The sequence below is a fragment of the Alosa pseudoharengus genome, unplaced genomic scaffold (genome assembly GCF_046254945.1).
Source record: "Alosa pseudoharengus isolate Yale_2024_CS ecotype anadromous, Long Island Sound unplaced genomic scaffold, YU_APseudo_1.1 YU_APseudo_1.1_scf_21, whole genome shotgun sequence".
In the NCBI taxonomy this organism is placed as follows: Eukaryota; Metazoa; Chordata; class Actinopteri; order Clupeiformes; family Clupeidae; genus Alosa; species Alosa pseudoharengus.
This window is the reverse complement of record NW_027468674.1, coordinates 9,835,851-9,858,104: the sequence shown is the minus strand read 5'-3', so window position 1 is coordinate 9,858,104 and position 22,254 is coordinate 9,835,851. Positions and strand designations below refer to the sequence as shown.

The 22,254-nt window shown below is 44.7% G+C and overlaps 1 protein-coding gene across 2 annotated transcripts in view; it reads left to right on the top strand.

Moving 5' to 3' along the window:
• Positions 1 to 20,077, top strand: part of reep3b (receptor accessory protein 3b) — a 52,287-nt gene extending 32,210 nt beyond the window's left edge. Inside the window, exons 3-9 of one of the 2 annotated variants that reach the window (XM_076297811.1) lie at positions 3,920 to 3,996; positions 9,304 to 9,424; positions 10,270 to 10,383; positions 12,725 to 12,842; positions 13,070 to 13,114; positions 18,457 to 18,599; positions 18,776 to 20,077. In XM_076297811.1, coding sequence (XP_076153926.1) covers positions 3,920 to 3,996; positions 9,304 to 9,424; positions 10,270 to 10,383; positions 12,725 to 12,842; positions 13,070 to 13,114; positions 18,457 to 18,599; positions 18,776 to 18,850 — 693 coding nt within the window. In that variant the 3' untranslated portion in view covers positions 18,851 to 20,077. The remainder of the gene's footprint in view (positions 1 to 3,919; positions 3,997 to 9,303; positions 9,425 to 10,269; positions 10,384 to 12,724; positions 12,843 to 13,069; positions 13,115 to 18,456; positions 18,600 to 18,775) is intronic. The other variant, XM_076297812.1, reaches the window with a different exon arrangement.
• Positions 20,078 to 22,254: the final 2,177 nt, after the last annotated feature.

Genomic DNA, 22,254 nt, shown 5'->3' with positions numbered 1-22,254 from the left:
CACACGGTAACAATGGGGGGCGGGGCTTAGCGACAGGTCAATTCTGCTCTGTTCTATTTTATTCCATTTCCAGTAGGTGATGGAAGCTCTAGTAGTTTCCTGACTCACTATCTTCTGCTCATCCTAGAGCATCTTGACCCAGATTGAGGAGCTGTATGCTGCTCATACCTCTGGTCTCACCGGAGTCCTGCTGACTGCTGATGTTAAACAGGCGGGGGGGGGGGTCCTATTGATCTTTCTCTTTTGTGCAAAAAGTGGTTAATTTTTCATGACTAAAACAGAAGTGATTGCCCTACTGATGAGGGCAGAGGAGTGATTGTTATGATTGTGTGTGTGTGTGTGTGTGTGTGTGTGTGTGTGCGCACATTTGAGTGTGTGACCGCCATCAGAGCTGGTCAGCAGTCAAATGAGGTGTGTGGGGGGGTGTGTCTCTCTGCGTGTGTTTGTGTGAGTGAGAAATAGAGTTTGAGCGTGTGTGTGTGACTGTGTGTGGGTATTGACTGACAGTCAGTTGGGGATGTGCTGATCTGGCACGTTCATCGATCACCCGTCAGACTGTGTGTGTGTGTGTGTGTGTGGTCAATTGCTGCTACCTCAGGCGAGTTCATGGGGAGGTCACCAATTAAATGTGACGGCGGGTTGTCAGGCAGTTCCTGCTCCCGATTGGTCCATCCTCTCATCTCAGGGCTGAGGCTGTGAGGTTCTGTGAGGCTCGGGCTGGGTTCCGGCTGAGGTTAGGCTGGGTTCCGGCTGGGTTTGGCTCGGTCAGGCCAGGGCCAGAGTGAGTCTCTCTGGAGGCCGGCCGCAGTAGCAGTAGTGGCTCACGTGAGCGAGCGGGGGGGGGGGGGGGGGGACCTGTCTGTCCGTCTACTTCGTCTCTCTGGCTGGCTGCGGCGTGCTCGCCTCTGGCTGAAATTGAAATGCGAAGAAAGCCCTTGAAAGCCCCTAGTGTAGCTTGGATATGAGGGAGAGAGAGGAGGGAGGGGGAGAGTGAATATGTGTGTGTGTGGGGGGGGGGTGTATGAGGCAGGGTAAGAAAGAGGGATGGAGAGAGGGAGAGGTGGAGAATACTAACTAGCCCTCTGCTGCTGCTGGGCGAAAGAGAGAGAGCGAGAGAGCTGGAGGAAGAGCGAGCAAGAACGCGTGAGCAAAATGAGGTAGTGAGAGTGAGCGAGCGAGAGAGAGAGAGAGAGAGAGTGAATGAGAGGAGACGGGAGGGAGAGAAAGAAAGAAGCTAGAGCAAGCTCGACAGGATGGAAATTAAAGTCACGGCAGTAATGATTTTCTCTCTCTCCTCTTTTTCTCTCATCCTCCCTTCATCCCCTCCTCCCTCTGCTTTGCTCTGCTATCTGTTTATCTCTCCACTCGTCTGTGTTTCTGTCTCGTGTGGGGAGAGGCGCTTCGATTGCATTGACATTACTGAAGCAATTTCTGGCCTGAGAATATTCATTCACCAGCAGAATACAGAGAGAAAGAGAGAGAGGGAGTCACAGACTGTCTGTGTGTGTGTGTGTGTGTGTGTGTGTGTGTGTGTGTGTGTGTGTGTGTGTGTGTGTGTGTGTGTGTGTGTGTGTGTGTGTGTGTGTGTGTGTGTGTGTGTGTGTGTGTGTGTGTGTGTGTGTGTGTGTGTGTGTGTGTGTGTGTGTGTGTGTGTGTGTGTGTGTGTGTGTGTGTGTGTGTGTGTGTGTGTGTGTGTGTGTGTGTGTGTGTGTGTGTGTGTGTGTTTGTCAGATGCTTGTGTGTCTGTTTGTCACAAATGGTGTGTGTGTGTGTGTGTGTGATTTGTCTGTTTGTAGCAGTGGTATGCATTTGTGTCAGTGTGTAACCCCTCTTCTTAGTCATTACAGTCCTCAGTGTTCATATTACTGGGAGGCTGTTTAGAGTGATATATTAGTAGTGGTATTTATTTATTATATGATACATACCACTGGGGGCTGTGGTAGCGTTGTGGCTAAGGAGCTGGGCTAGCATGCAGTAGCCTGTGGTAGCGTTGTGGCTAAGGAGCTGGGCTAGCATGCAGTAGCCTATGGTAGCGTTGTGGCTAAGGAGCTGGGCTAGCATGCAGTAGCCTATGGTAGCGTTGTGGCTAAGGAGCTGGGCTAGCATGCAGTAGCCTATGGTAGCGTTGTGGCTAAGGAGCTGGGCTAGCATGCAGTAGCCTATGGTAGTGTTGTGGCTAAGGAGCTGGGCTAGCATGCAGTAGCCTAAAAAGGTTGTGGGTTCATATCAAGTTCATTGAGCAAGGCACTTAACCCCGAGTTACTCAGGGGACTGTGGTCCTTGTAATACAATTGACTTATGTAAGTCGCTTTGGATAAAATGGTCTGTTACATGTAAATGAATAGATTAATAGTAAAGTGTGTCTCTATGACCGTGTGTCTCTATGACAGTGCGTCTCAATTAGAGATGTCCGATAATATCGGCCCACCGATATTATCGGCCCGATATTAGCATAAAAATGTAATATCTGTTAATATCGGTATCGGATTTTTTTTGCCTTAAAACCGATAAAATAATGCTTGCGTTACATCCAAATAGTGCCTATGCGCTCCTGAAGCGTTTACCGGCGCACAGATGATGACCTCATCAAGCTGCGTCTTGAAGCATACAAACAAGCGTGGATGGCTGCAGTAACAAACTTGCTCGCTCGGTTTCAACATTATGTCTGTGGTTTGGAATTATTTTCAAGTGTCTCCTTCGGACGTTAAACTTGCGATTTGCAATGACTGCAAAGCGTCAGTTATGCGACTTCTTCCTTCAATACTTCCAAGAGCAGGGTGGATTGAGCCCAGTGTATGTTTATATTTTAATGATTGTGGCTATGGCCCGTTATGAAGGCCAGTCAGTCTTTTAACCCCGTTCATTGGACTAATACTAAAGGAGGACTTTGTTTACTACTCTGGAAGGTCTGGACTGAAACTTTGTGCCTTCCTTGTTCTTATTGCACACTACCTTAAAGTTGCATCTCTTTGTTGTTGCTCATGTAGAGCAGTGCTGATTGAGCCCAGTTTATAATTTCAATGATTGCATTAGCCCAAGTAATGGGCTAGGGACACAGGCTGCTTAGATTTGTACACCTTAAAATGTTTCATTTTTTGTACTTCACCTCAAGCCTGAAGTATTTTTTGTAGCTCAAACAAATGTTTTCAAAATTGTGCAGTATAGTTGCCACATTGTAATTGACTCATATTTGTGCATTCATTCAATTAAGGTGATTGAGTTTTAGTTAAAGAAACAGTTCATGAAGCATCCTACAAATGCAGGCTCATTTAACACAGAAAAAGGGTAGCCTGTCATACACTATGCCTGTTACTTTAGTTGGCTTTACATTCTGCTATGTTGCACATAGTTGTTCAGGTACAATGTTTTATCATTTGTGAAGAAGTCAAATTTGCCCTATTTGTTGTGGGCATTGTCAAGATTATCTCAGGGACAGTGTAATCCAAACTGTTGTAAACATGGCACTTTTTCCCTAAATTAAGTTGAAGTATTTCTCTTATTTTGCACAGACAATGTTAACATTTGGAAAGCCTTGTTGCATTCAAGAATGCATCCAGTGGGGCATCACAATAACATTAAGGATGTTGTGTTAATTCCACAACAGGAGATATGTGATGTTACCTAAATTAGTTTTGAGGAAAAATAACCCACATATCGACATCGGTATCGGCTGATATCGGAATCGAAAATTGAGAGTTGGACAATATCGGCATATCGGATATCGCAAAAAAGCCAATATCGGACATCCCTAGTCTCAATGGTTGCTGCCAGCTTTATCTTGATTATTCTCTGTGACACCGCGCTGAAGACGGCAGAGATGAAGATATGGGTCTCATTTGTTGGCGTCTCTAAGTTGTTCTCCCTGCCTCTACTCTTCAGCTGTGTAACATGTATGTTTGTTTTGTGTGTGTGTGTGTAGGTGCGATGGATGATGTACTGGATCGTCTTCGCTCTCTACACCGTGGTGGAGACCATTGCGGACCTGACCGTGGCATGGTAAGATCCATCAGTCCACTACTCTGGCTCTGGTCTCTGCAAAAGATTGGGGCCGTCTCATAGGCTAGGCATAGGACGTTGGCAACACTATGATTACTATGGATAGTCTGCCGTAATAGATGCATGGAAGTCTGCCAAGAGGACAGGGGGAAAAGTAAAAAAAATAAATAAAAAAAAAGGCTTAACAGGCTGTCTAGAGACACACTTGCTTACATCTGCTGGCTGTTAGCTAGTTTGCAGCTTGCTAATTTTAGACAAAAAACTTGAGTGCCTGTTGTTGATTTTAATACAATACTGATGAGATACAACTACGTGTTAATAACTTGCAAGACAACAAATATAAGAGAAAATAATATTACAGAACTGGTCCTGACCATTGGAGGGTTATTGGAGAAATATTAGGGAACATTAGGGAAAGGTCTACAGTAATTAGGGTTGGGTATCGTTTCAATTTGAACGATTCCGATTCCAATTCCGATTTCTTATTTCGATTCCGGTTCCTAACGATTCTCGATTCCGATTTTTTTTAAAGGCAGGGTCAAAAAAAGTTTAGGATATTTTAAATGAGCTAGCTAACCAACGGTCTTTCTCAGGGTATCTGCACATTTTCCAAGTGCAAATTTAAAGACTTAAGACCTTTTCAAGACATCTAAATGAAAATTAAGACTATACCACGGCAAAAAGATATATAAGACTGTTTAATGCAATAGTGTTTTTTTCCTACTAATTTTAACCCCCACCCCATTTTGGATGTCTACAGAAGTTACCAAAAATATTTTGGCGAAAGCAAATAATTGTGTGTGAATTACCTTCACAGCTATAAATGCCCAATTTTAGGGTCTGGACTGCTTGCTTTTGAAGCTGGCTGTACTGTACATATTTGGTTTTGCTTACTGCTGAGGCTGTTCTTCACCTGTGTCTGTAGTAGCCTAGGGCTACTTGCCAAAGACATGTGCACTGGACTGGATTCCCTTAAATATTTTTTTCAAAGTTAACTAAGCTATTTACATATTTTAATAAGCCTACTTTATATAATTTACTATGTGCATCTATTGTCCATATGCAGCACAGCAAATTAAAGTTAATCCACTACTTTACATTTTGCATACCAGTTCTATCTAAACCAACCAAAGCTTGACTGAAACATTGTAAAACCATTGACTTGTTTTAAATTAATTAAGAGACAGGTCCTCTTCGCATGATCCTGCTGAAAACTGCTGGTTTCATCTCAAGCACGCACGTATTATGAACGCACGTATTTTTATGTAGCAGTCGCCGACATTCAAAACATATGCGGTTATATTTCACAACTTTTGCTAAGTAGGCCTAGCCTACTGGGACACGCTGGCAAGCAAGCTGCTGGCAGATATTACAGGTAGGCTATTATAACTTAGACAGATATTTTCTTCCCTAGGCTAGGCCAGCAACACACGCTGGAAAGATGCAAACAGATCAACTTAACATACCGGTATACAGTATTTCCTCCTGATTGCGAAGCACTGCACATAATTTCACCAGCAGTCTTCGCGTCCATAGTTTGTGAAACGATGCTGCGTCCGAGCAAAGACTTTAGATGCCAAGCGCAACTCCAAAAAGGAGAACAAATAAACGTCCGGCTTGAGGCTGCGCCGGACGCCGGACAAGGCTTTTAAAATCCATATGTCCGGCCTAAATTCGAACATATGGCCAACCTATCGCTAACTGGCTTACCAACTCTTTCTCCCGCTCATTCTACCGTAGGCTCCCTCATTCCACGTAGGCTACCCTGTCTATCTCTCAGGCCTCAGCTACACCACGAAAACGCCAGGCATATTATTTTGTACATAGGCCTACTGTATTATTACCGTTTTCACACCTTTAACCAAACCCGTGAAAAACATCTTCACTCTGCAACCACTACACTTCCTCCCGTAGCCTAATAGCCTATCACGTATACAATTGCGTTTTAAATACACGAAACTGGATGGAGACATCACTCGCTCTCTTGCACTCGCTGGCGGTCCCATACGCACATTTAATACCTCTCTTTCGAAAATTCAGTTGTAGCCTATTTAAGACTTTTTAAGGATCCTCGGGAACCCTGCTTTCTGAATGAAATAGTCTGACCTTCTCCATGAATTTTAATTCTATTAACTATGCGCTTCTTCGTTGGTGTTCAGACGTTTCTTCTTCCTGTTGGCAGACTGGGAATCGAAAGTAGGAATCGAAATTTAAACTTTTGAACGATTCCGGGAAAATCGCAAAGATAGTCCCGGTTCCAACCAATACTCGATATTCGATACCCAAGCCTAACAGTAATGTTCCCTGTATTAGCCGCATTGTGTATAAACCGCAGGACAGTGTTTTATGCAAGTTAAAAAAACAAAACCATATTAATACCATATTAGCTGCCCCCATGTATTAACCTCATAGCTGAAGAAATTGCAACATCAATGTATAAACTTCGGCTAATAGTTGGGAAATTACGGTATTATTTGCGAGCAGTCTGAATTTGGTGGAATCAAAACAAACAAGCTACCGTATTTTCCGGACTATAAGTCACATCAGTCAAAAATTGTGTCATTAAGAGGAAAAAATATATATATAAGTCGCACTGGACTATAAGTCGCATTTATTTAAAATAGGTGTCCAGTATGTTAACGTAAGACATTAACAGTTATTCAGCTACACAATTTAGCCAATTTGATGTTGGTTAGCTTGGTCACAAGGACATTAAAATAACAGTTTCTGGTTGCACATTTTGTTGTGATGTCTCCTTTCTGCCAGATGTGGACGTTTGTTTGCTTACCCTCGTTTGAACTCAACTTCCGTCGTCCTTTGCTGTGTAATTTGTTAGCTAGATGCTAGCGGTTAGCAAAATGCTAGCAGTTGGCTTTTTTGGTGATGAACATACTGGGAGGCTGAATAGGCTAAATTAACATAACAAGCCAGCGAGTCACAAGCCTAGAGCGCCCTCTCGCAGCTGTAGATGGTAATATTTACTCCTTGGTTCATGCAGAGATTCATGTCAGTCAGCAGGAATTAACATTTAACAACATGTTAAATTATATATATTTTGATATATAAGTTGCACGTAACTATATAAGTGACCCGCCAAACTATGAAAAAAGTGTGACTTATAGTCTGGAAAATACGGTCTTTGTATGTCGTTATATGATTACAGGAATGTGTGTATGTTAGTGTTGTCACAATACCAAAATTATGACTTCGATACGATACCTGCCATAAATATCACGATGCTCGATACTGAAACGATACTACGGCGAAAGATCTCTGGAAAAGAAAGGACTCATACCTCCTCCAAGTGTATTGAGTCATTTGTGTTGAATTCGGTGCACTTTTGTAGTGTGCAGGTCAATTCTGGGTTCTAAACTTCGTACATAATTATTATTTTTTATAGTCAGTAAAATAGTAGGCCTACTTTGTGTGATTAAGTCCTTGTTATAGTTCATTTGTTGTGTTTTGGCAATAAAGTAGCTTTAAATAGCCAAACTAGGCTAGATCAAGGTCAGTGTTGAAATGACTGCATGCAAATCACTGAATGCTATGCAGAGGGGCCTAATCTTTAGGCCATCTGATGTACAGTATAGGCTACCCTAGGCCTTCCCGTGTTCATGGGATTTCTTTGACAGTTGCAAAGGGAAAAATGTGAGGATAGTCTTCTTTGCGCCCAGTGTACAAGTACGACGTTCCAACCACTCAGGTCTTCGTCAGATAGGCTTACACCATTACCTGTTGCAATATATCTGTGTGCATTACATTACGTCTATTTCTTTGATAACGTGATTTGCTACCACGTAACAATAAGCCGTTATTATTATTAGGACTCAACACGCTTTGATGGTAATATGCTGTGGGCTTTAATTAGCGCATTTCGGGTAGCCTATCCTACATCTGGGCAATAATTATTGAACAAATTGCAGTCTACATACCATGACAAATATTACCAGTAGTACTCACCGAACATGAAATAGATTGTTTGGTAGGCTAATGTTATTCTGGCGTGAACATTGCGCTTTCATCACGTTAGCACCCTATGATTACAGCTCGTTATGTCTCGTCAAAATGATTACAGCTCGTTATGTCTCGTCAACATTCATTGATGAAGGAAGGTTCGCTTTATCCCAGAGAACCATACTCGTTTCACTTTCACAAAACAGAAGAGAAGAACTTGCCACTAACCAGGTAGTTGTGTTTTCTATAGCATATTCGTTAACCTGTCGTTCTTTGAACTCTATAAAAATGTTGGGATATGTCTGCGAGGTGTTTAGCCAAGTTCCATGCGTAGCATACTGCTTTTAAATGACTTTGGGCCTCTGTGTACCTGATGGCTTGCCTTGACTATTCGCGATGTATCCGAAATAGTTCCAGATTTCACATCACCTTTTGTTTTATCCACAAGGCCGAGGACTGTCGGCAAATAACTATGTTGACGTTGCTGCGCACTCACTCACTCAGAGCTGCCTGCTTGACACGCCCACTTGCCTAGATGCGTGCAAGGAGCAGTGAGAGCAGCAGTTCAAACAGACGTTATTGTTTTAATAAAGTATCGATTCTAAAAACGTCGGAAATCGTATCGTTTTTTGCGTGAAGGCATCGTGATACCTTTTTAGTATCGATACACCGTGCAACACTAGTGTATGTTTGTGTTTGTTTGTGAGTAACAGTTTTGGGGTGGGGGTGGGGAACGATGTTGCAGGAACAATCAATGTTTAATGAAATTAAAGTTGCCTTTTTAATTTCACAAATTTCAGAAATCAATTTGTTGGCATGCCAGTTTAATGGGTGTAATTATGTTGGGTGATTAACGAGTTGCAAATTGGATCTCTCTCTCTCTCTCTCTCTCTCTCTCTCTTCCTCCTCCTCCTCCTCCTCCTCTCAACTCTCTCCTTCTACATCTCCATTTCTGCCCATCTCTCTCCCTCTATTTCTCTTCTTCTCACCTCTGGTGTCTGTCTTACACCTTTTTTCTCTATCCCTCTCTACCTCTGTCCATCTGTCTCTTTTGTTCCAACCCCTCTTCCTCTCTGCTCTCTCCATGTCTGCCCTCCTTTCTTTCTACCCTGATTTCTCTCTCCCCCTCTCTTTCTCTCTCCTTCTCTCTCCCCCTCTCTTTCTCTCTCCTTCTCTCTCATGCTCTGTCTCTCTCTTGCTCTCTCAACCCACCTTCTCTCTCTCCCTCCCTCTCTCTCTCTCTCTCTCTCTCTCTCCCTCCCACTCTCTCTACCTCCCCCCCTCTCTCTCCTCCTCTCCCCCTCTCTCTCTCCTCTGCTCCTTCTATCTTCCCCCCCCCCCCTCTCTCTGCAGGTTTCCTCTGTACTATGAGCTGAAGATAGCCTTTGTGATCTGGCTGCTGTCCCCCTACACCAGAGGGGCCAGTCTGATCTATAGGAAGGTCCTCCACCCCATGCTCTCCTCCAAAGAAAGGGTGAGTCACCCGGAACACTATACTATACATATGCGTGCACACACACACACACACACACACACACACACACCCGGAACACTATACTATACATATGCGTACACACACACACACACACACACACACACCCGGAACACTATACTATACATATGCGTACACACACACACACACACACACACACACACACACACACACACACACACACACACACACACACACACACACACACACACACACACGGAACACTATACTATACATATGCGTGCACACACACACACACACACACACACACACACACGGAACACTATACTATACATATGCGTACACACACACACACACACACACGGAACACTATACTATACATATGCGTGCACACACACACGCACACACATGCGCACACACACTATGCACGCGCACACACACACACTATGCATGCGCGCACACACACACACTATGCATGCACGCACACCCTTAACACACTCTCCTCTACTCACACAAACCACATTCACACACACACTTACTCACACTCATACTTACACCCATAGTACTTCTACAAATAGAAGTTTTACTCATGTAGAATGCTGTTTGCTCTCATAGCGTATATGTATACTATTGATATACAACTTATAGTGACTCAACTCTGGCAGCATCAGAAGTACACCAAACATTATATATTGTTATTGTTTGTGTATAATTGTACAAATATTCTGTTCTTCCTCTCCCCCGGTTCTCTTCTGTTCTGCCCCCCCCCCTCTCTCTCTCTCCCTCGCTCTCTCTCTCTCTCTCTCTCTCTCTCTCTCTCTCTCTCGCTCTCTCTTTCTCTCTCAAACAACTGTTGTCTCCATAAGGAAATCGATGACTACATTGTCCAAGCAAAAGAACGCAGCTACGAGACCATGGTGAACTTCGGCAAGCAGGGCCTAAGTATAGCAGCGACAGCAGCTGTGTCCGCAGCTGTCAAGGCAAGTGTGTGTGTGTGTGTGGAAAGAGTATGAGAGTGAGAAAGTGAGTCTATATTTGAGTGTGTGTATATTTTAGAAGAGAAACCAGTCTGTGTTGGTCTCTAGTTCACAGACACACAGTGTATGGATATATCACACTGTATGTGAAATCTTGTTTTTTCGTGCGCAGGCAAAAGAAAGCATGGGAAGGAAACCTTGTGAGTGTGATATTATGGCGCTGTGTGTGTGTGTGTGTGTGTGTGTGTGTGTGTGTGTGTGTGTGTGTGTGTGTGTGTGTGTGTGTGTGTGTGTGTGTGTGTGTGTGTGTGTGTGTGTGTGTGTGTGTGTGTGTGTGTGTGTGTGTGTGTGTGTGTGTGTGTGTGTGTGTGTGTGTGTGTGTGTGTGTGTGTGTGTGTGTGAGGACTAGGCTTAGAAAGTGTGTGAGTGTGAGGACTGATGGGTCTCATTCCTTGTAACACGCACCTAAACTGCATGCGGTTCCGTGTGGTTCTGAACATGTGCTTCAAATGCTTCAAGCGGCTGCTGGGGGTCCAGGCCTGGTGGGTTTCTTTTCTCGCTGGCGCTGAGCGGGCGCCATGAAGAGGGGGCACGCGTGGCGTGGCGTGGCGTGGCATGGCGAGGCGTGCAAGCTTCTCTTACCATTGAGACGCTGGGTGTGCCCCCCGAAATGCCAACTCTGCTCCGCCGCAAACCCCTGTGGCACTCACACTGTTTTACTCACCACACACACACACACACGCACACACACACACGTGGACTGAACGCAATCAAAGCGATATCTTAATCAGCCACAGCAGTGGTGAGCGTGCCTCTGCTTCTCATTCAGCAGCCCTCTTTCTCCCCTCCCTCCCTCTCTCTCTCTCTCTGTCCCTCCCTCCCTCTCTCTCTCTCTCTCTTTTTCTCCCTCCCTCTCTCTCTCTCTCTCTCTCTCTCTCTCTCTCTCTCTCTCTCTCTCTCTCTCTTTCTCCCTCCCTCTCTCTCTCGCTCTCCCTCCCTCTTTCTCTCTCTCTCTCTCTCTCTCTCTCTCTCTCTCCCCTCACCTGACCACACTTTATTCTCTCTCTCTTTCCTGTTTCAGAGGGGCCAACCCATACAAACATACTCTGTCTGTCGATCTGTGTCTCTCACACACACACACACACACACCAGTTTTCTCTCCATGAGGAGCAGATGAGGTTTGGGGCGTAAGGTTGAGGGAGCCCCTCTCCACTCTACTTTTTTTTTCTCTACTTCTCTCTTTCTTTCCCTTTTTTACCCCCCTGTCTCGTTTCTCTGATGTAGAGCCAGCTCACTTGGAAAGAAAGGAGGGAAAAAAGCCTTGGATCCCGGGTCTCCATTAGAACCGCGGGTCTCCATTAGAACAGCCATTGATGAGTTTTCAAAGGGCTGTGTCTGCGTTCTTTGCTGTTCCCTTTTTTCTTCTCCTCCGCTGTGTTCCGCCCTGTGTCTCTCGCTCCTGCGCCAGCCGAGTCCTCTTCACTGTTTCTCTTGTATCTTAACACTGCTCTTCTTTTTTATCTCTCTTTTTCTCTTTCTCCATACTTTTTCCTCCTTCCACCCCTCTCTCTTTCTCTGTCTCTCCCCCTCTCTCTATTGCCTCTCTCCCTCTCTCTCTTTCTCTCTCTCTCTATTGCCTCTCTCTCCCTCTCTCTCTATCTCTCTATTGCCTCTCTCTCTATCTCTCTATTGCCTCTCTCTCCCTCTCTCTCTCTCTCTCTCTCCCCCTGTCTCACTCTCCCCCTCTCTCTATTGCCTCTCTCTCTCTCTCCCCCTCCCCCCCTCTCTCTCTCTCCCTCTCTCTCTCTCTCTCTCTCTCTCTCTCTCTGCATCACTCACATTACTGTCCTATAGGTGCACTGTACTGCTGCTGCAGTCTAATGCAGGTAACCACAAATAGACCTGTTGCATGCTGTGGGAACTAATGCACATGGGCATGCGCACATGCACACACACACACACACACAGAATGTTTGATCATATCGAGAGATACATATGTATGGTTTTCCTTTCGTTTCGTAGTGAAGCTAATGCAACACATCTCTCTCGCACATGTATACACCCATTTACTGTATTTCTGTTTTGTCATATACATGCTTCTACATCCATTGAAGTGTGTGTGTGCGTGCGTGTGTGTGCGTGTGTGTGTGTGTGTGTGTGTGTCCATCAGCATGTACATGACACCTCTGTTGCATGCACATAGTGGTCTCTGATCATTGAAAAGACTCTGTGTGTGTGTGTTAGGTGAAGTAATGCAAGCAGATGGATGGTGTGTGTTCTGGGTAGTGTGTTTGTGTGAGTACAGTATGCATAAGCACTAACTCTGTGTGTGTTGTGTTTACAGGGCCAGGGAGCCATCACTGAGAAACTGCGTAGCTTCAGCATGCACGACCTGTCACAGATCTCCCAGGGAGACCAGCCTGACTCCGGCCGCCGAGGACTCACCCAGCCAGACGGACCCGGTACGAACACACACACACACACACACACACACACACACACACACACACACACAGGCACATACACATTCACACTAACTTCCTGGACCCAATCACAGCCTCACTGACATAAGCGCTGTAAACAAAAAAAAACACACACACACACACACACACACACACACACACTCCTACACAAAACCCTTTGCTGCTGTGCGATTCTCATCATGTGGAATGGCTCACCCCTTGTGCAGGTTCTCGCTCCAAAGGCCCCCTCACTCGCAGCCAGAGCACTCCAGGTCTGTTAGGCCTCCCGCGTGTTTGTGTGTGTGTGTGTGTTCCTAGATGTGTGTGTGTGTGTGTGTAGGGGTAGGTGGGTTTGTAGCTTGTGTGTGTGTGTGTGCCTGTCCCTTGGGTATTCACCCCTCACTCACACCTAATAATGTCTGTCTCTCCGCACTGTAGTCCTGTAGTTAGTGTGACACTCTGATTACTCACCATTAATCTGACCGCGCCAGTGATATGATTCAGTTATCCATGAGGAATGTTGAACATTGCCTTCTGCTCTTTTTGCACTTGAAACAAGACAGCATCTTATTGAAGCTAAACTGTGTTTGAGGCTAGTTATCAGTTCAGGGATATTGCTAAACACTTTGTTTTGGTGTGCAAGTGTCTATTTTGTGTTCACAGAAACACATGTTTAACTGATATGTTGGGGCGTCTGCATGTGTAGATGTATGGATATGTAGGAATGATATATTGCGTGTGTGTGTGTGGCTGTCGCGATAACAAAATAACTGACACATTAATATGTCCCATTTTGCCTGCCATAGTGACACGCTAGCGGGTAGTGTTGACTGTGGAATCACTGTGAGAACATATTGAGAATGGAGATGACTGAGAATGGAATTACGAAGCACCCATTCTCCCTTTACTCCTGTCCTCTTTGTGTGTGTGTGTGTGTGTGTGGTGAAAGACAGTTCGCAGTTACACATACACACACATACACTCACACATACACTCGCACATACATTCACACATACATTCAGGAAAGTAACACTCTCTGTCTATTTCTTTCTTCCTCCCTCCCCCCCCCCCCCCCTCTCTCTCCCTCTCCCTCCCCCTCTCTCTCTCTCTCCCCCTCTCTCCCCCCCCCCCCCCTCTCTGGCCAAAACGGCTCCATCCGCATTAGATCTGAGCGCGCTCACGTTTCGCTTGCACAAAGCCATCAGGAGAACAGAAGCGACAGGGACATAAAAGAGAGAGAGATAGAGTAAGAGCAGTAGAGAGAGAGAGAGAGAGATAAAGCAGTGGACTGAGAGAGGGAGGAAAGACAGAGAGAGAGAGGGTGGGAGGAAGGATGGATGGTGGCGGAGGAGTGGAGAATAGAATGCCATCTCTTTAGTCTGCAGCAGGCTGAGGCGGTCTGATCCGCATACCTAATGAGGCCGGAGCTGTCTATGCTAATGCAGCGCGCCGTTTGAAATTCCGCCGGCATTCCAGGTCATCCTCCACCCGTCTGCTCCGCGCCGCTCCGCTCCGCTTCACTCCGACGTGCCGCTGCCACCGCCACCGCCGCGGCCGTCGTAAAGAGGCAGCGCTCGCAAATGTCAGAGCCGCAAACACACCGCACCAGGAAGGTCGTCTGCTGAGCCTGGGAAATGTTAATGGCGTCTGTGTGTGTGTTTGTGTGTGTGTGTGTGTGTGTGCGTGTGTGTGTGATGGGAGGGGTGTTGGATGGAGAAGAGTTAATTTGGCTAAATAGAGGAGAAAATAAATTTAAAAAACCTGACACAAAGAGAAATGATTAAAATGGTCTCATCGTTAAGTCAGTGGAGTCGTTTGAAATGGGTCTCTTGTCCTCCACTGTGTTTCTTCATTGCTCTTATACACCTCTAGCTTCTCTCTCTCTCTCCCCCCTCCCTCCCTCCCTCTCTCTCTCTATCTCTACTCTCTCACTGCTCCCCTCTTTCTGTCTAGATGGCATTTTCTTTGTCTTGTTCTCGTTCTCTCTCTCCCTCTCTCTCTCTCTCTGGGTCATTTAAGGCAGTGCTTTGCATGACTGTGTTTTATGGCCCCTGTCTTGCCTTAGCTCTGAGAAAGCACTGCTTTATTTGCACTCTCAACCCCCCTTCTCTCCCTCCCTCCCTCCCTCTCTCTCTCTCTCTCTCTCTCTCTCACTCTCTCTCTCTCTCTCTCTGTCTCTGTCTCTGTCTCTGTCTCTGTAATACCATTGAAAGTCCTCCAGTACTTGGCCTTGTATTAAGGGCTTTGGGGCCTCACATACTCATGTTCAGATGTATAGGCATTTGCACGCTCTCATTTACTCGTTTATCTACCTGGACACACACACACACACACACACACACACACACACACACACACACACACACACACACACACACACACATATATACATTACATATGTCTTTGTATCCATGTTGTATATCCACATGCCAATACTGATACAGAAGCAAGCACACACACACACACACACACACACACACACACACGTGTTACCTAGCACCCATCTGTGTGACCACTCGCACGAGCACACTCAATGAATTTGTTTTTTTTTTTACTCCCACGGCTATTGAGCGATCCGATTGACCAGCTCCCACGGCTATTGAGCGATCCGATTGACCAGCTCCACGTTTGTGGTACTAAAAATCCTGTGGGGTGATCTAATCAGTACGATTCTCACGCTCAGCATCAAAGCTTGAAGCGGTTGTATGTGTATACATTGGTGAGTGAGAGTGTGTGAGAGAGGGTGAGCTTTGGTGTGCTCGTATGATTCCTGGGGAGGACTTGATGCTTGACCCCTTTATATAAGACTAAGAAATAGTGGAGGACACATTAATGAAGGTGTGGTGCACATCCGTTAAATCCCAGAGGGCCGTGTGATCTCCAGACAAGCTGGAGTGCAGTGCAATGATGTGCAGTAGCGGCTAGGCTAGCAGACCGCAGGAGAGGACAAAGGAAATGCTCAACAGGAAAAACATGCCTCATTCCTGCTGCGGCAGCTCCCCCTGGTGGACAGAATGGGGAACTGTGTCTTTCTCACACTTTCCCCGTCTTGCTTCTCTGCTCCTTGGTAATACTTGGAATGCTTACATTATTGTGCCTGCCTTTTAGTGTGGGTGTGTTGCAATTTGCAACACAATAATGGCACAGCTGTGTGTGTGTGTGTGTGCGTGTGTGTGTGTGTGTGTGTGTGTGTGTTCCAGCCTCTGCAGCCAGTTGCATGGTAGTGCTGCACAGAATTACTGTTGCACAGGGCACTGATACTGACACAGAAAACATGATGAATTTCATCCACATATCCTTATGCACTATATGCAACTATTTTTCACTAACCTAAAACCGTGAGACTGAAAGCTAATTACTTTCACACTCTTCTTAAAGTGACAGGCACTCAATTAGGCCTACACACCACCAATGTAATGACATTATAGTGTAATAGTTGAAAAATGAATATGAAGTATTCAAATTACTAAATATGTTTTAGCTATTGTGCAGATCATAACAAAAAGTTTATACGAATACCAAAATATATGAAATAGAAACATATGACATAAGCCATAATGAGCAATGTTAAGGCCAAATTTATAGTCCAGGCGACCAGACCGCAAACTCCTCAAAATACGATGTAAAAGCAACACAACGTCTGTCTGCTGGGGTGTCACGGAGCTTGCCGCATGTACATCTAAAAACGTGAAAGGGCGCAGACGTGACAGTGAACACACAGTGAGGTGAAGCACACACTAATCCCGGCACAGTGAGCTGCCTGCAACAACAGCGACGCTCGGGGAGCAGTGAGGGGTTAGGTGCCTTGCTCAAGGGCACTTCAGCCGTGCCTACTGGTCGGGGTTCGAACCTGCAACCATCCGGTAACAAGTCCGAAGTGCTAACCGTGTGTGTGTGTGTGTGTGTGTGTGTGTGTGTGTGTGTGTGTGTGTGTGTGTGTGTGTGTGTGTGTGTGTGTGTGTGTGTGTGTGTGTGTGTGTGTGTGTGTGTGTGTGTGTGTGTGTGTGTGTGTGTGTGTGTGTGTGTGTGTGTGTGTGTGTGACATTTTAGGGTGAGATGGGGAGAAGAAAGGCAGAGCTTGGTACTGCCAGGACTGGACTGACCCCAAGCCTGAGGGGCTGACCACATGATTGCTCTGGCCTTTGATGAACAGTAGAGAGGGAAAAGAGACTGGAGGGGGGGGGGATAATATAGGCCAGTCCTCCACAAAGAAATCGGCTCTCAGAGCAAAGCGTCTCTCTGTTACGCAGTAGATGTTTTCACTTGAGTTACACTTCCAAACTCACTGTATAGGTGACTGCAAATGTTGAGCCGTGTGTGTGGGATTCCAATGCGGTGCGCCCATACTGTCTGTGTGTGGGTGGGTGTGTGTGTGTGTGGGTGTGGTTCTGATGCAGCACGTCCAGACTGGATCTATAGGTGACTGCACATGATGAGCTGTGTGTGTGTGTGTGCCAGCAGGGGACAGTTTGTATAATGAAGCACCATGGCAGCTGTTGACTGCCGTGGCATCTGCCACCTTAGTGTGAGAAGTGAGGAGTCATTGTAGCATGTGTGGGATCACTGCATGCACTCGTTGACCCCCTCCCTGAAAGGTCAAAAATGGGTATGGCTTTAAGGGGAGCTTTTGCTGGCAGGGCATGGTGCTGTTATAAGTATAAGCAGGTGTACATTTTCATGTCATAAATCAAACCTGCCATCTCAGCATTTCCGTAACCTGTTTAGTCTACCACAGTGGAACTATAGGAACACGCATTCTTACATATTCTTGTGACGTGAACAGAAGTGGTCCTTATTTGTATTTATACTTAAACCCTTTGTGCACTCTGTTTGGAAATAATACAATTCACCCTTGATGCTATACTTCAGGTGAGACGCTAACTGTTTCATTAGCTCAATACCCAGAAGGTCTGCCCAATTATCAGAGTAGAATCTAATCTCCTCTAATATCATGTGTATTGGTGTGACGGAGTAGAATCTAATCTCATTTTACGGAGTAGTGGTGGGATGAGGAGGACGTTCATCTGGGGCTGCTGTGTCATGTACAGACTACTGAACCATGTTCTGGCTAAACCACTCACTTGCATATGTTGTTGTAATTGATCGATTATTTAACCACATTCTGGCAGAGGAAAGACACTTTTGGATTGGCAGGCTCAGGCTTATGCACACACGTGGTCTACCACAGCTAGAAATACAAACTTAACCGTATGACATGATCAAATCTGGTTATGATGTGCCACTGTCCTGATCATGTAATATGGTTGTGATAAGTGTGTCTGGGTCATGTACTCTCAATGAAACCATAAAAAACCATGATGCGTCATCTTGTCCCATCCGGACATGATGAGAGGATAACTTCACTGACTTCACCAGTGCTGGAATCAGCCTGTTCTTGGAACAGGGATGATGGGACTTGACTAGAATCTGGTTCAGTAGCCACTGTCTCGTTAAAGGGGATGTTATCTGTTATATAGGTATCTGTGTGTAGAATAGAAAATTGTTTTGCGGAAGTTCATCGTGTCAAATTACTGTGTATATGTACAAGTGGCTGACCAATAGGTGTGGTTGTGTAGATATAGTAATGATTTTTTTTGTGTGTGTTTGGCCTCAGGAGACTATTACGATTACGAGCAGGATGACCGTACTGACGACGATGAGCAAGAGCCTGTGTTCTCAGAGGACGAGGCGGTGACCCACAAAGGCGTCAGGCGATCTCAAAGCGTCAAAATCACGCGCTCCAGATTACGCAAGGACGTAAGTGTAAAAACACACACTCACTCACACACTCACAACCACATTCACACTACTGTGTGATGGCCGTGTATTTGATAAAATACATATTACATTTATGAGCATCGTCATAAATAACGAACCACATCTTTCTCCCTTTGTGTGTGTGTGTGTGTGTGTGTGTGTGTGTGTGTGTGTAGGCGGCTCGGTATGGCTCCCTGCGAATCAAAACCAAGAAAAGACCTGCACTGAACCCCAACAACTATGCATCATAGGGGCACCCCAGAGCACAACTACTGATCTGGAGAGGCATTGTCTTCTGTGTATGTGTGTGTACATGCACATGTTTCAGTATATGCAAGAGTGTGTGTGGATGTGTATGTGTGTGTGTTCGTCCATGTGTATGTGTGTGTGTCCTCATAGAAACCCCATGTCAGTGTTTGAGTGTGATCCTCTGCTCTGCGTTTAGAACTTCTTTATCGGGTGGCGGGTTCCTCTCCTCTCCTCTCCACACTGACAGACCCCCCCACCTGTCGTTGCAATACTTAGTGTGGCTATTTATTATGATCTTTTTTTAATCATCATCATCAATGAAACATGTATCATGTGTTCAGACAGAGGATATCACGGGCAGAGATTCTAATGTAGGTATTTTAATTTTTATTAGTAGACTTTTAAGAGTGTTTGTTTGTTTGTTTGTTTGTTTGTTTTTTCTTAGATTTTTAAATAAATCATGCTTCATGTCTGTTTCATGAATTGGAAGGATTCAAGGTACGAACGTCTTTGGTAGTGCAGTATTTTTTTAAATGTTTTTTTTGGTCATTATTCTATGGATGTGGGTCAGTTTTATATATATTTTGCTGTCTATGTAATATGCTGCCTTGCAGACTATATGTGTTTCAAGGAATTGTTTCAAAGACCATCTTAAATATCATCTTTTACTCTCGCTGGCACACTTGAAAGAGAACCTTCACCAGCTGACCAAAAGTGTCCCTTAGCCGCTACTTACAGTACGTGAGCATAACAACCAAAGATTCTAGAACAGAGCTCTGTTCTAGAATCTTTGATAAAAACCAATGAGTCAAAAAAGGGAACGACATTTTTAATTCTGTGTGTGTGTGTGTAAGTGTGTGTTTGTGTGAATGCATTACTGGCTAGTCCAGGATCCAAGATGCTGTTTTTTGGGGGAAAATAAACTGAAAAAAAAAAAAAACCTCTTTTGCACATTGTGAAGTCGTCATGGTTACTTCCCCCTTCATCTCATCGAAGCTGGCTGGTATTGTCCTTAGAAGGCTCTCTTTTGCTCTCTACACCAAAGTCTCTTTCGCTCTCTCTTTCTCTCGCTCTCTTTCTCATTCTCTCATTTTCGCTCCCCCTCTTTTTTTAACCAGAAGCCCAGGCACCAGCATGTGTGCACATGTGATTGGGTGGGTTATATTTTGCATTCTTTGTACAGGAATTGCATTTGTGTGGTTTTGAATAAAGTTTGAGAGAAATATTAATCCAGTGTCTGATCTTTTTCCAAAGATGAACCCAAACGTACTGTGTATATGGTGTTGCATCATTTTTTATGTTTTTATTTATTTATTTATTTAGTGTAAAGTGTGGTTTGTTGGGTTTTTCTGGTTTGGCATCTCTGAAATTAAGAACATGACACCATACACAGTTTTTAGAGTTGAAAGGTCGTATTCCATGTGTGAATGATCACTCTATTTAAAGGTGCAGTCAGAGACTTACGTGTCTTTAACACATTTTTACATGTCTTCCGTTCGGTTCCTTGGTTCAAATAGAATGTTGTTTTGGACAAAAGCATAAACAAACACAAACAAACGAGACTCCCTGTGAAATCGCTGGTTCCACCTTTAAGCCAGTGTTCCACCTTTAAGCCAGTGTTCCACCTTTAAGCCAGTGTTCCACCTTTAAGCCAGTGTTCCCTAGTTTATAAGACCTCGGTTTACATGGGTAGTTGTCTTCACACCTTTGGGTATAGTCCCTTTCACACCGGAGGAACTTTTTGCAGTTCCTAGAACCCCCCCCCCCCTTTTCACTCATTCAGACAGCATGGAACCAGGGGTTAAAAAGTTCCTACTATTTAAGCTCCATACTTTGGGGTAGGGTCTTTTCATAGGAACCATGTGCATAGGAACCATGGCTGATTTGCATGCCAAGGCAGCAGAAGCATCATTTTAAAAGACAAATCTGTAAAAAAATAATTCTGCTACAGTTTAAATGTGCAAAACCTAAAACCTGCTTGCTGTCATACAACAAATGTCTTCTGGACAGATGAGAAGAAATGTTATTAACAATGATTCTTTTTTAAATGTTTTTTGATACCATGAGCTTCTAGTTTGTCAATAAACTTCAGTAGTTAGTTACTAAATAGCAATGCTGTCCATTTTATTTCTTTATGGCCATGTAATCATTGGGCTACTAATGTGTGAAGTCATCTCAGAGTTTCTAGTGTGTGTGAATGCAAACATAAAAAAAAGCCCTAGGAACTGTGTAGTTCTAGGTGTAGCTTCTCCAGTTAGTAGAACTGTAGAACTGTCTGGATGCACCTTATGTTTCCACTGCAGGAACCACCCCTGTACGGTCACTTTCAGGAACTTTTGCAGGGGTGAAATAAGTCCCTGTTCTGGGGTAGGTACTTTAGGGCAGCTCGGAAACTTATGGGAGGCTCCTGCAGTGGTGTGACGTAAACGAGGCGTGAGCTCCATTGCTTAAAATGGAGGATGAGATGAGAATTATAGCTTGTTGAGTTACACTGACAAAAACTATTACATTTATTGTGTCAGTACAAATAAAACCTAATCCTACATTCAATTTGGAAGAGCTCTTAGGTAGCCTATGGTGTCCAGTGACTCCAATTCACTCCATTTGAAGGTATTTGGACAAAATCTAAGAATGTGCTGTCTGGATTTAAGGTGGTTAATGTAGGGTAGTTAGAATGTATAGATTACTGTAACTAACCACGTTAGCAAAATGCTAATTAAAGGGATATTACACCATTTGGGGAATTACACTCATTTTCCACCTCCCCTTGAGTTAAACAATTGATTTTTACCTTTCTCCAGTTCATCCAGCCGTTCTCTTGAGTCTGGCGATACCACTTTTAGCTCCAGCTTAGCATAGATCATTGAATCGGATTAGACCATTAGCATCTCGCCTGCTAGCATCACGTTTAAAAGTGACTAAGATTTCCGGTAATTTTCCTATTTAAAACGTGTCTCCTCTCAAGTTAGAAAGTGTAATAATAAGACCAATGGAAAATTAAACATGGCGATTTTCTAGGCTGACTTGACATGGAACTATATTCTCATCCCAGCGTAATAATCGAAGAACATCATGGGCGCAGCAGCACAATGATATCATGCAGCACCTGAAAATAGTCCCCGTAGGCTAACTTCCAGCAACAAGGTTGAGCTGCAGCAGACGAATTGGTTAGTGACTGGATTATTACGCCTGAATGAGAGTATAGCTCCATGTCAAATCAGCCTAGAAAATCGCCACGTTTCATTTTCCGTTGTGTTATTTGCTGCAGCTGCTATAGATTTAAATTCCAATTAGCGTTGCCATTGCAGAGCATTGGCTGCATTTTGGTCCTATAGGTCCTGGAAAAAGTGGAGACACATCAGCTGAATAGGGGTGGTTACTGTACGTCAGGTCTAATACGGCGGCT